The 14,886-nt window shown below is 44.4% G+C and overlaps 1 protein-coding gene across 1 annotated transcript in view; it reads left to right on the top strand.

Annotated features, from left to right (window-relative positions):
- The window catches only part of LOC138259338 (RAS guanyl-releasing protein 4-like), a 289,402-nt gene that overhangs the window by 246,923 nt on the left and 27,593 nt on the right, over positions 1–14,886 (top strand). Inside the window, exon 16 of the mRNA XM_069206978.1 lies at positions 5,885–6,153. Coding sequence (XP_069063079.1) covers positions 5,885–6,153 — 269 coding nt within the window. The remainder of the gene's footprint in view (positions 1–5,884; positions 6,154–14,886) is intronic.

The raw sequence follows: 14,886 nt of genomic DNA, 5'->3' as shown, positions 1-14,886 counted from the left end.
TTTCCCCTTAGTCGTGACCTACATGACAAACTTGCAGCGACAGAGCATGTCATGAAATGTTTTGAGTCAGTGACTTTAATCTCATCCACAATCCAGACCTAGACAGCTACCCATAAGACAGATACTCAGTACGGCAAATGACCCACACCTTTAAATCACTTGCAATGTTTGCACTCGCAGACATCTGGCGTGAGACACATCCACTTCAGAAGGAGCAATTTTTTTTCTCACACTCTAACAGAACCTATTTTACAATCATTTTTGTTTGAAAAAAAAAAAGTACACTACTAATCCAGAGGGTTAAAATTGAGATGTCTCATAGCCAGCTTAGACCACACACCCATAGTATAGGCTCTCACATGGGGAAACTAGACAGACTGAAAAACACATGCCGGTTTGATTCATTGGTCTTGAAAGATAATATATATATATATATATATATATATATATATATATATATATATATATGTATATATATGTATATATATGTATATATATATATATATAATATATTAAATGAAAGAGCAAATTCAAGATCACTTTGAGCTTACTCAGACATAATTCTACCCCATGTAAATTGAGACGCCTTCAAGCAGGTCTTTGAGACAAGGTGATCTCGATAAGAGCACACCACAGCCACAACTGGTCACTCATAAAAAGCAAGTTAAAGAAGGAACTTGGAACAGAAAACCTTTCAAATTAAAAAGAAGAGTGACAAAGCTTAGTTGCCCAATAGATTTCTTATTGAGAAGAACGAGCACTGAAAGAGTGCAATTGAGATTGAAAGAAAAATCCTATGAAAAAGGTAAGGCCGGGAAGCAACTGGACGCTCGACTGCACCTATCTAAGGTGTTCTCCAGCATAGCAAATGTACAATTACAGAATGGCTCCATATCCAAAGCAAGAAAGGCTAAACCACGTGCATTCCAGGCATTCTACATGGAACAATACAGTAGCCAACGCCCTGTGACACATAGAATCTCTGACATTTTGGAGTCCTTACAGCTGCCCACCTTCACACAGACAATGAGAGATGATCTGGAAAAAACCTCCCATCTAACAAAATTCTAACAGGCTCACAAATGTCTTTTACAAAATATTCTGTTCGCTGTTGACATAACATTTAAACCCTCTTTATAACTCATTTCCTGAGTCCGGCAGAGTCACTGACACTCAGGGAAGCAGAATTAGCAGGTCATTATGAGTTTAGCAGTCCTGCTCCGCCACGCTGATGGTGACGGTAACATCGCCAACAGAGTGGCGGAGCAGGACCGCCAAATTAGGACCGCAGCAGTGAATTGGCTGCAAATCAGCCAGTTCACCGCCTGTACCGCCAGGGCGGTGGGGCCACTGGGCTGAAGGTGCACCACCTTTGGCACAGCTGTCCACCTTATACTGCAGACGGTATTATAAGTCTCCTTTCCACCATGGATTTCCTGGCGGCAACCCCGCCAGGAAATCCCTCATAGAAAGGATACTGGCGACAGGAGTTAACATTCCAGTCGCCAGTATGCGACTCCCTACGCCCCCCCGAAACAGCCATTGCCCCTCCCACTCCCACCCCAGAACCCCATAGACACAACTCTTCCCCCTGAACCCTGTACTTAACCACCAGCCCCCCATCCACACATGCACACACCACACACACACATTCACACACATACACGTGTCCATGACACCCTCTGCATTCACACAGATACATGCACACACACTCACACCCTCCCTTCCATTCACACACACTCACACCCCCATTCTCGCACACAACACTCCCTCCCCCCTCCCCTGTAGGACGATCACCTTACCTGCTTGCGGTGGTCGTCCGGGAGGGAACGGGGTCCATGGGGCCTGCTCCACCGACATCGCTCAGTCACCACAACACTGCCACGCCAATTACAAACTTGTAATATGGCATGTGGTGTGATGACACGGCGGTGCTACCGGAGCAACTTCCACTAGACTGCCGACCGCCAGTATGGCTGCTGGCAGCTCTCTGCCCAATGTATGGTAGAGAAGTACCAGGAGTCATAATATGGTGATCTCAAGACCATCGTCACTGATGGCGGACGTGACTTCGGCGGTCAATTGTTTTGATCGCTGAAGTCATAATGAGGGCCATAAACTTAATACAGATGGTGAGAACACTGAGAGAGCAGCCTTACAGATTCATTTTGCTACTTAATGTGTACTTCGATATCTATGAAAATGCTAGCTAACAGGTTTGAGGGATGTATGCCATAACTGGTCGATCCCTACCAATCAGGGTTTACTAAAAATGGGTATATGTTCAATAACATCAAGTGAGTCCTGCATCTCATCGAATAATCCAGTAGGTAATACATTGTGTTGCTGATCCTCTCTGCCAACTTCATGGAGTGGGCATTTCTGCACCAAGTACTAGAAAAGATCAGAATAGGCTTTAACATGAAGCAGTATATATGGGAAGAATACATGGCCTCATTGGCAAAAGTTGTAGTTAATAGGGAAAAGAGAGCTTTCACTTCTGCAGCGACATGCAGTAGTGTGCCCATTGTCCCCTCTTATATTTTGACCTGACGGTTAGTCTCTAGCTCAACTGATCATACAAAGCCCCAGAAGTCAGTGGTATGGATTTATTTCAGAAGTCTCTCACATAACATACACACATTTGCAGATGATATTCTCTTAACAGTGATGAAACCCAAAGCTTCCATACCCACTGCAAATTACATTTTACAACGCTTTATGGCAGTGTCAAGCTTTCAGGTCAATTTCACTAATTCAGAAATAAAGGGTATCCAGATCAGCCAGTCGGTGAAAAATAAGCTTGAGTCCCTGTCCTCTATGTATTGGACAAGGTAATATTCCGGCATCCAGACAACATCAATTGTGCACAAACTCTATATGGCTAATTACCCAGATCTTATAAAAGGGATCAGAACTGACTTGATTTAATGTGGCTACCTAGTTATCTCATGGTTGCTGGATGGCAATCCGGAAGATGAACATCCTGTAGAGATTGGTGTACTTCCTTCAGTCTCTTCCATTAGCTATCCCCAAACTAGAGCTAGTTTACATGCAAATCGCTTGTTATAGGTTCATATAGAAACTCTGCAAAACCCAAAATTTCATGCAGGTTCTCACAGAGTAGGTTGAAGTCGTGAGGATGGTTGATGTCCTACCTAACATTGAAAAGTACTATGTTGTTGCTTAAAAAATAGCTTTGAGTGGTCTCTCTGGTAACGGAGAAATAATGAGCCTTCATGGAATAGAATATATTGGGAAGGCCCCCATCTGTGGTGTTATTGCTGCCTAGATAATCAAGACCAGCAGTGACATATGTTTCAGACTTAATCAGGCCTACCATGGAGGCATGGACTATACTAAACAAAATGAGGAACTCCTTTCCTTCCCATTGCCGTTCACTTCTTCACATGCTTAACACAACTTCAGCCCAACTCTAGTAGGAAAACGTTCAACTTGGCAATGTTGACATAGTACAATGCTTAGGGACCTGTTTCAAGAGCAGATGATTTAATCTCTTCAGCTGTGCTAACCATATTTTGGGATTGGTGAAGGAGAAAGTCACAACTATTTCTAGTGTACGCATTGTGCTTTCCCCCCCCACCACCCCCCACAAACACACATTAACTAGGCAGATGTCTTACATGCAACAATGGGCATAATAGATCATACAAGAAGAACATCAGGTTTTATGGAATGATATCCTGAACATCACTTGCAGTGTGCAGGGCACGGAAATATGGTATCAAATTATGTTTAAGTGGTATTAGATACCAAGTAAACTGAATTGCAGGCTCCCGCTCTATGATGGCAAATGTTGGAGAGGGTGTGGTATCAAGAGCACAATGGTGCATATAGTGTGGTCCTGCCAAAGATCATATTGTACAGGAACGAAGTACTAAGCAACACAAAGAAGGTGGCTGGGTTTCCCATTCCCCAAATTCCCGATTAGGATCCTGTGCCTTCGTGGCCTTGCTTTGCAAATATGAACAGTAATTTCATAAATGCTATTGTTTGGGAAACAGGAATCGGCACCTAAGTGGAAGAAACCACTAGCATTAGACATCACACAGTGGTCCATAAGACACTACTCACTAATGGTCATGGAAATGATCATGCAGAACCTACACATGCTGAAAAGATTTGAGGCCACATGGGCATAGAAGCTCCTGATGGACTTCTTTCAATATGACTTCTCGACATTGTCATGTCCAAGAACCCTTCAGGCATTGGGACTCAATATGATGCCAGAAACCTTTTGATGTTGTAAGCCTAATCGATATTTACTCGAGGTTGTAGCTGCCTCCATTGTGATTCTGAATGTGTTGTGTTACTCTGGGTGTAGGGGGAGAGTGGGGGTATAAATCAATGCCATTTCGAGTCTGCTTATATGCTTAGGTGAGAAACAGCATATGATATAGTTCTGCCAATGTTCTGTTATGAAAATAACAAAAAGATTTTTAAAAGGATAGCTATCAATTTTTGCAACATAATAAATATTCTGACAGCAGGTGAGAAGCAGCATGCCCACCTGTTCACCACATTTTGCTTTATGCTTCAGCACTGTTAATTGGAGTCAGTGTCAAGATCAGTGTTTGTTCTCAAACATGGATTCCTCCCTTAATCTGTCCTGGATCTTTTAAAATTACTTTTCCTGATTTTGCCATCAACATTCATACTACACAAAGGTAGGTGAGTGCCTTCATGTCAGAATTGCCATTCTATGAATTACTGATGTTACTTCTCAGCTTAGTAAGACTGACCTCTCACCTGAATATGCTAATTTCTAACACCATGATCAATAATAGATTAATGAGCATTGGATGAGTGCCTCAAGCTCAATGAAGACAAGGTGGAAGTATCTTCAGCAAAGACAAATTGCTTTCTGAATCCACCTTGTGGCCTGCTGAACTCGGATCTACACCATTCCCTGTAACTCATGCAAAGAACCTCAAAATAGCAACTGACAACCAACTCACCATGACCAGGCAGGTGAACTCAGTCTCCATTTCCTCCTTCCACATACTCAAGGTGCTCAAGAAGAACTTCAAATGGCTCCCCTGCCCCCAGCACTTGCATACCCATCACCTGAGACCTCATTCCCACCAAACTGGACTAAGGCAATGCACTCTGTGCCAGACTCAACGCTCAACTGATAAGAACAATCCAGACCAAACAGAACTCAGCATCCAGGCTCAGCCTCACATTTCGCATCCAAGTCAATTTCAACCTCAAACAGCTACATTAGCTCCCAAACCTCAGATGAGCACTTCAGACTCCTCACGCACCCATACAAAGTCTTTCACAACATTGGCCTCATGTATCTTATAAACACTATGAACTTCCACAAAACTACCAGACACCTTCGCTCAGCTGGACTCTAACTTGCGCTCCCCCTGCATATGCAGAACTAGATCGGGCAGTCATGCCTTCTCCTATCTTGCTTCTTATGCCTGGAATGGCCTGCCCCTACACATCAGAGCTGCCTCCGTTTTAAATCACACAAGAAACTGAAACCCTGGCTCTTCACTGTGCCCCGGGCCATACAGCCCCTGCTTCAACACCAGGATACCCTCCAGGAGAGTTGTGCACTGTACAAACACATATAACATAACAAAATATAAGACAACATTGGTAACCCCACTGCACTCTAGACACCCACCTCCTTCCAAACTTCAGGTTTATTTCGTATTGCTACTGGAACTTACACTATCAGGGGTCTGGGCAACTTGGATCTCGTCTGGAAATGAAAGTGTGGAGATGGGGGAATTTACTTTCTGGTCATGAGTTCATCAGTCTTGCTTTTCATGCATGTAAATGCAACTTGTTTCTTAATTGCTTTTGTGATTTTATATCTCTAGTCCTGTTGATTTCTGCCTTCCAGGCTCTGAGGAGGAGACTTTCACCTTCCAGCAAAGCGACATAAGTCATTATAGGGACGAAAGGACAGAACGCAGCACCTTCACTCGAACAGGTTCTCTCCCCAGGAACTCCATCTGCAGGCGACCAGTGAAGATGGCACACAAGGGGATACAGACAGAGGGGTTCATTGCAATGTCTGATAAAGTTGTGCCTTCCAAAACACTAGAACGAGAAAGAAATAACAGTCCACAGAACCCTCAACATGATGGCCAACTTAATCTGCTGGAAAAGGTAATAACTGTAGGCATCAAGTTGTCGTAGCCTAAGGAGCTTGGGCCCCTCCAGTAATGTGCATTAAGTGCATGTTAATCGTGGCCTGAAGACGAGGCTGCAGCATACCTTTGTATTGTGGTCTAAAGAAGAAGGGCCTGTGGATGGAACAAATGACAAAGACGCAAGGGAATCTTTTGTCTCAGTAGCCAAACGCTTGTGGCCTAAGGTAACTATAACACTGGCCCTCGCCATACACTGCTGATTACTCCAGATATTACATCACTCATGAAATCTATGACCTCATTGGTAATATCACTATAATATTTACAGTAAAATTATTGATGAGAAAACTGTGTATAGCGAGGTCACGAGTTATAGTTACCTTGTGTACAATCTGAACCTGAATATAACATCCCTGTAATCTTTGGTCTTTTTGTGTACTTCTAAGGTTTTTTTAATTCTATTTCCTATTTATAACATCCCTGTAACCTTTCTTTTTTAATGTGTGTATGTATATGTAATATATATATATATATATATATATATATATATCACTGACCTAGATCGGATTACAATAGAGTGCTGTAAAGTGTGTCTGTACAATAAACAGTCATCTAGCCAGGTGTTTGAAAGAGTAGCATATAGAGCTGGTTTATGAAGTCACCAGAATCCTTAGAACTTAGATGCAATATTGGAACAAATTGAACAGTTACATATTATATATACTCTTTCTTTCTCTCTCTCTCTCTACATATATATATATAGATATAGATATATAGATATATATATATATATATATATATATATATAGATATAGATATATAGATATATATAGATATCTATATATATATTACCTAGTGGCAGTCGCCACTAGGTAGTTGTAGCTAGGACCTAGTTTCTACAGAAAAAGTGTTTTTTGTTTTGCAAATAACTGGCGCCGTTTGATAAATCTTCACGAAATTTCCAAAACACGTACTTTGCTAAGTTCAGTTTCTGTCTTGAAAGGATCGGGGTGATCTGTCAAGCGGGGGCCAAAAAGACAGGGGGTCCCAAAAAGCATTTTCCACATTCATTTTTCCATAGGATCTTTAGAAACGCCTACAGCTCGAACCACTAATCCAAATTACACCAAATTTGGCACTAAGGCAGATTACACTTTTTGTGATTTGGTGTAACTCGGTTCAGTAGTTTCGGGGTAATTTAAGGCCAAAAATTATATATATAATATATATTGTAGCATTGGCTCAAGGGTGGAAAAAGAAGAGAAAAAACACATAAGGTGTCAGGATACAGGTATCCTGACCCTATAGGACACACAGAGGGGTCCTCGTGGGCAACAATTGCCCAATTTTATTTTTCCATCTGATTTGTGGATCTGCAGATCTATGGATGAATCCCGGATTGGTGAATCCACTTGCTGATTCGCAAATCCACAGAAAAATTGAAAAAAACAAACCACCCACTGTATCCAAACTCATGTGCCGTGCGCACATTGGGTTTGGATGCATGCAGGAGAGTTGGCCGCCGATCCTGGCCATCTAGGCCCTGTGGCCAAACCCCGCCACACACGGCCAAAGGACGTGCAGGCGTTGTTTATATTCACGTCTGTGCATGCTTAAAATTTTTTAGAAATTCACTGAAAAAAACAAAGGTTACAGGGACGTTATAGTTAGGTTCTGAATTTACTCACACAAAACCTTAGAAATTCAGCAGATATAGATAGATCTAGTTCAAGTAACTATAACTTTCACCCTAAGGTAACTACAACTCGCGCCTTCGCCATGCGCAACTTAATACTCCACATTTTATATCACTGATGACACTTTCTTTGGCATCTTTAATATTATCACTGTAACATTTGCAATAAAATTATTGATCAGAAGACTGTGCATGGCGAGTGCGGGAGTTATAATTACCTTAGGGCACAAGTTCAAACACAGCAGCAAAGCTTGTGTCACCTGCCATGTTTTTATCTTGATTGCTGATTTCGGTGTTTCTGCACCACTGGTAAATTGGTGTTTTTTGAGTATGGTGATTGGCTCACGTTATGGCATGTATAGAGTGTGTTGCTAACCATAACTGGCAAATTTCAGTGGCTTTACACATTCGGACGAGATCTATGACTGTATATTTTTTTGGTGAATTTCATTTTTTATGATATACTTAATATCCAAACTCCCCTGGCCCCTGGCAATGGACACCCTGACCCCCAAACCCCAGGCACTCAACACTGTCTACGTTTGACATTCAGCTTTGTTCAGCAGTCTTGTGTTCAGGCTGAATTGGGTGCTGCACAGTGGGGTTTGGGCACCTTGTCTTCTGCCTTCCAAGCCAAGCCAGACACTCATTATAGTGTTTGACTTTGCTTGTTCATGTTTTTTACGTTACAACAAAATCATGAGTCAGACACAAAATGGCAGTTGAATTCAGCTTCTAAAAAACTTGCAAGTCTCTTCTGGCTCGTGTTTTGGGCTGTTTAGGTGATATTTCTCTGGAGTGCTTTGTATTTTTCACACATCTGTATACCCTAGACCACTCCTCTAGGTTATGTCATCTTTGGTGTTGGTTCCTCATGGATATGGAATTGCATTTTTACAGTGCAAAACTCACAAATCAGAGCAGACTCTTGATTTTAAAGGTCCCAGAAAATCATTCTACCCCTAACTTAGCCAATCACATTCTACAAAAAATTCAAAACGTAAGCCACAGGAATTACGATTAAAGACAGTGGCAGAGATATGCAAAAGTGTAACCCTTTAAGCCTGCTCCATAACATTTTAAACACTTATATTTCAAAGACTACGGAACGGATATACACCAAACCAAATTAGGACCCTTTTGAGTAAAGTTCTACTTTCATGCCAAATTTGGTGAATAGCCTGTTCCGCTGTGCCAGTTGTAGATGTTAGCAAAGGTTCCTATTGGAGCTCAAATGGAAAACACTTGTTTTTTCACCCCATGTCACTTTTTTACTTGTGATTTGATCTTCCCTAAACTTGACACACCAAACTTTATCTGACTGGTTAGGCAGATTGCCAAATGTTGTGGAAATCCGACCACAGAGTAAAACGTTATAGTCAAATGAAAAGTTGTCTGTTCAGTGTACATTGTGGCTGCATCATAACTACACAGGGTAACCACCACTGTATAATATACGGATATATTCACTGCAAAATCAGGTTAACAGTCAAGTTATGGTTAGATTTGTTTATAATACCTTAATGTATGTTTCAAACAGACCATAGCCATTTACTTTAAAGCCCTCAGTTGAATTACAGTTATGATTATAGATTAAGGGGCAGTTGTACTATTATTCCAGTCACAAAAAGTGGTCGCAGATAGTTTGCTGATTTTGTTTTGAGCGAAAAGAATACGATTTTATGAACCGACCTATGTGCTAATAGTGCAGGTCACCAAATAATGAATCACAGGGGGCTGCAAACTGACTTGCCTAATTAATATTCGTTGGGCAGCCAGTCATAGGGATGATGGCCTGTAAACTGCAGACCATCAACCGTGTGATTGCATTCCCAAAGGGAAAGCTTTCCTTTTAAAGCAGACAGTGTTCATTAAAGGAACAAGTGTTGCTTTAGAAAGAAAATAAGGATTTCAGTTTTGAGAAAACTTCAGTTGGAGCAGGCAGTGGTCCCCTAGACCTCTGCCTACTCCCCCCAAGGCTATCTGCATAGTTCTCAAATGGACATTGGTCCCAAACAGACCACTTCCCATTTGTGAATCAGTTACCACCTCATTTGAGGAGTTGGTAACAGGTCAATGGTTTGCAATTGGAATTGCGGTCAGGAGCTCCATCAAGAGGCCATCGTTCTTGGGAGTTGCAAGGCAAGCAGGGTCTACTGCATCTCATCTGAAGTCATTTGCCTCTGATGTTCTGCTCCTTTATTGCTATAGTTGTGAAAACTGGGCAAGTACAACACACTCAGCATCTGACTGTCACTGGTAGCCATAGTGAGAAATCACAGGCATCTATGCTCCGAACTGCACAATCACACAGCAGAGCAGTAACAAATTTAACAGAGTAAAGCCCTGTGCAGTTCAAGGAAAGTACTTTAATACACACAGGAAACTCAGTACTAATGCTCAGGAGACGGTCCTCCCCTCCTTTCGGGTTCTGCCTGGGCAGGTATCAAGCACAGGTGCATATTACCCTTTTTTACTAGTTTGAGTACTTAGTTCACTTAGCAGTCCCCACGTGTTTGTTTCTCACCACAGCGAAGCCTGTCAGTTCCTCTTGTGCAGTTGACTGGGACCTGTAGCATGTGTCAGGCTCACTCCCTCTTCTGGGAAAAAGGTGCTCCCACGCGTGGACTGCAACCCCAGCAAGCAGTAGCGGAGGCTATCATCTGGAGTCTGTGCAGGCGGGCTTAGCTTCAGTGTTGTCTCAGGTCTCTGGGTGGTGACTAGACCACTTGCTTCAGTTGAGATGGAGCCTTGGGTTAAGTGTTCAAGGGTCTTGGGGCCTCCTGAATGCAGTCTTCTTAAGGGTGGCCCAATCCTTTCACTCCATTTGCTGATGTAATGGCAGAGGCTGCTCATGCACAGTTAAGTCATTGCAGTGATGCAGTCAACTTGAGCAAACTTTGTTGTTGTATTCAAGGGGTTGTTACCTTTCCCAATAGATGTATTGTCTAGTAAATAATCAGGTGCAGATGCTTTCAGTTGGCATGGCGAGAAGTCTAATTCATCTAGGATTTTTACATGCACACACAGACAAAAACACACACACACACACTCTCTCCTCTGTTTGGAAGTTCTTACAAAAAGCTGGTAATTTGACAAAGTATTGGGTTTTAAGTACCCCTAACAATCCACACTGCTCTCCCTTTCCACTGCCCCTTAAGTTCCCTCATGCCCGGCTTCTCATGTTTGTATTTTGCCATGATATTCCAGTGTGATAGTTGGGAAAATCTGAAATTCACATCCCTCCCACACACTTACTGACCAAGCTATGCCCCTGTTCATACTAGCACAGTCCACTAAGGTACAGTTCATTGTAGTGGCACAGTCGTCTTCAACATAGTTCATTGTCACAGTGGCACAGCCCACTCAGGCACAGCCTGTAGATGTACTGATTCTTGAGTGGAATCATTTGTCTGTTGTGCTCACCTTCCCTACATTGTTCACAGCACTCAGATAGTCTCTTTAGTCCTTCTGTGTGGGTGACCCTCAAACTTAGGGGGTCAAGTGTTTCTACCTCTCCCAGGACAGCTGCATCTCCGGAAAGCACCTTCCCTCTCTCAGTAGGCAGATTGACTTCCAGGTGTTTCAGGACAGGGAAACAGTATATTCCTTCCAGTTAAAGCTCTGGGTGAAGCCCCTCACCACTGGGAAGCTGGATGTCAAGCAGACACCAGCTTTGGTTGCACAGCAGTCCCTCGAGTGTTGTGCAGACACTCCTCCCTTGGTGAAAGAGGACGTAAAACTGGAACACCAAGTGGGCCAGTGGCTCCAACTTTTACAGTCAAAGCAGGGGGAATGTAGATTCTTTGCATGTTCAGAACTGGTTTGGAGTGGTTATTTTTTCATGTGTCCTCTCTAAGCTGCATTTTAGACACAAGCCTTGCCTACAGTGATTCTCCACACAGCACACTAGTTTTCAGGCTGCAACAGAGGCACAAACAGGCATGAAATTTCGGCACATCCCTATAAACAACCACAATGAACAATTACCAGGAAACAATCAAAAGAATGCCATCATCTTAAGGCTCTTATTACTGTGAAAAACAGAGACCGCAGTCCCAGCCCTTGGGCCCATCAGCTATCAAATGGCAGTGCCCAGGAAGACTAATCAGCAGCCACTCTGAACAACATACCTAAATGAATTTCAAAAGGAGCTTTGTATCCCCTTCCCCAGTTACTGTCTAGGTCTCCTCTCTCCAGCTTCATGGATGTCAGCAATACACTTTTTCTGTCTGGGGAAAACAACCGCCAACCAATTTTGTGCACAGCAACAGGCTAGAAGCTTCCAAAATGGAACCCATAGGCTTCCATTACTCTGGTTCACTCATACACACAAGGCACGCAAAACACAGGTCAACTACACTCGCAGGCACAACATGCACTCTGAATATTAGTGATATGATCTGGCTTAGCATATAGAAGCGGAAATTGACATGTTTGAGCCTGTAGACCTCCACTTCAGGGAGAGAGATAAAAGGGATTGTCACAACTACTGATTCATAAGACAAAGTATGCTGCCACTAATGCTATAATGGTTAAACTCATGCCAGGTTCGGTAGTCCACAGCTAGAAAAAGTAGGGCATGCTTGGTGCCCAGTCATGTCAAGGGACAGGCTAAGGCCTTTTATGCACACTCTGGATTAGCGTGAAGCTGAGCCAAAATCAAAAACTAGAGTATCAGATACTTGGGCTGTCAAGGCAGGAGAGGGCAACACAAACGTACGCCAGGCAGTAGATATTCCTGTCCCAACAGAAACCAATGATACATTTAATACTGAATCATAATTTGAAAGCAAAGGCCCATCACACCTGATTTGGTATGGTGGCAAAACCCATTTTATGAGTCAATATGAGTATTCTAACTCATAAGATGGGTTTTGTATAGTAGAAATGGCACTTGTGTTGTCACAAACCTGGTAGGTTTGTGGCTCAGGGGGTTTACAAAAGACATATATAAATTCCCACAGGAGTTTTAAACACGACGAGAGCCAGAACCGCTGGACGGAATTACACCAAATTTGGCAGAAAGGTAGCTTTTGGTCCACAGATTACGCCTTTTCTTATTTGGTGTGAATCCATTCAGTAGTTTAACAGCAATTAAAGGAAAATTTGTATCTCTAAGGCCACTGTTCCTCCGCCACGACTTCACAAATAAGAGCTTGTGCAGAGATCTGCAGAGCTAAGATTGGCTGCAAAAAATTAATCCCGGAAGTGTTGGGAGCCATCTTGGGACTCCGCTTCAGCCGACTCCCAGAAAAAGAGAGGAAAGAAAGAGAAGGAGCCAGGGTAAGGGCACCCGTTGACCCCTTAGCTCCGGTGTCAGGGTCGCAGAGGGACCTGCGAGGGCAAAAAAGCACTTTTAAAAAAGATATTTTGCCGAAAATTTGCGTCAACGTTGCAAACACACAGCAAAAATAAAAAAGAAACAAGTGTGGGCTCCCGCTCTTGTTTTAATAAAGCCCATGGGTGATCCAGGTCCCGGGGCATGTAAAAAATAAAGTAGGGGGGGCGCACATGGCTCCTCTCCTGGGCTTATTTAGGCCCTGAGGACCATTACCTCCCCAGGACTTTAATTCAGTAGAATGCAGTGGGCCCCTGTGTCCCGGGGACTACCACCTCCTTGGGGTAAAATGACTTCCAAATAGAAGGGGGGACTCCCCCCCCCCATGCCCCAGGGGTTGCCACTTCTCTGGGGCTTTAATTCAATAGTATGCTGGGGTCACACGGCCCCCCCTCACCCTAGAGACCACCCCCTCCCCAGCACAATTGTTTGAAAAGACTGGGGGGCGCCCGCACCCCAGGGACCTCCACCTTCCTGGGGCAATTGCCTGAAAATAAGGGGGCCCCTCCACAGCCCGTCACAAACCCCTGGCCCCGGGGATCACCACCTCCCTAGGGCAAATTAAAATGTTGGAGGGGGGCTGTTTGCCCCCCCTCAAGGAACCAATAATGGCACTGGGGACAACACGCCTACCCCCCCCCCCACGGGACATAGCTGTTTGCTCTTACTTCGCAAGACCTTTGACAGCTCCTGCCACGTCACAGCAAACAATATGGTTCCAGCAAGCAAGAAAAGTCAGACTTGTTGGAAGCGGAGGTTTCCTCTGTTTCCCTGACAGACAAAACCATTGATCTCACAGAGAGGGGGCTGCATGTTTAGCAGCTCCCTCTCTTTGACAGCAGTGCTGGCTTCCATGTGATGCAGGGAGGTCAAGGGGGCCTTGAGGCTCCCCTGCGGTCCCATTGCCCACCGGGTGCCCTGAAGGGCTCCAGAGGGCCAAAATCAGCCCCAGAAAGGGTGCCATGTGGTCCCCTCCCCCCCCCCAAAAAAAGGTGTTAAGACCGGGCCCTGGGGGATGGGGTCCCTGGGGCTGAAGTCAGCCAGGGGGGCCAGGGCTCCCCTCCCCAAGTAATCAAATATTTTATAAGGACAGTCCCCGGGGATGGGGCTTCTGGGGCCGAAATCGGCTGAGGAAGGGGGACACCGCAGTCCCCCTCCTCCGTTTACTGTGGACTGGGCCCCAGGGGAATGGATCCCCGGGGCTGAGCGCAACCAGTAGAGGGGTGCCACGTGCCCCCCTCCAATGAGTTGTAGTGAGCTCTGAGGGATGGGGTCCCTGGGGCTGAAATCGGCCAGGGGAGGGGTTCCCCTGCAATCTCTATACGTTTTTTTTTTTTTTTTTATTTATTTGAAAACATGCCCTTTCCAGGCTAGCTGGATCCACGGGGGAGGCCTCAAGGTCCCATTGCTTTGCCAAGCAGGGAGCTGCTTTAACAGCAGCTCCCTGCTTGCTGAAGCAAAGCTTTCATCTCTGTTCCTTTAATCTCATACAGAAATGGGGGTAGGGATCAGGTCCCGCTATTTGAAACCGGATTGTTTGCTGTGGCTTGGCTGCAGCTTAAAAGCCGCAGCCAAGCAACAGCAAACTGCTATGCCCCAGGGACATCGCAGGAGCCGGCCCTCGAGGGTGACGGTCCCCAGAGCCAACAGAGGATCCTCGAGGAGCGCCGTGCACCCCCCTCTTATGTGGCCATAGACCCCTGTTTTAAATT

This window comes from Pleurodeles waltl, chromosome 9 (genome assembly GCF_031143425.1).
Source record: "Pleurodeles waltl isolate 20211129_DDA chromosome 9, aPleWal1.hap1.20221129, whole genome shotgun sequence".
NCBI lineage: Eukaryota > Metazoa > Chordata > Amphibia > Caudata > Salamandridae > Pleurodeles > Pleurodeles waltl.
The sequence above is the reverse complement of the archived record's forward strand: the minus strand, read 5'-3'. Positions and strand labels throughout refer to the sequence as shown.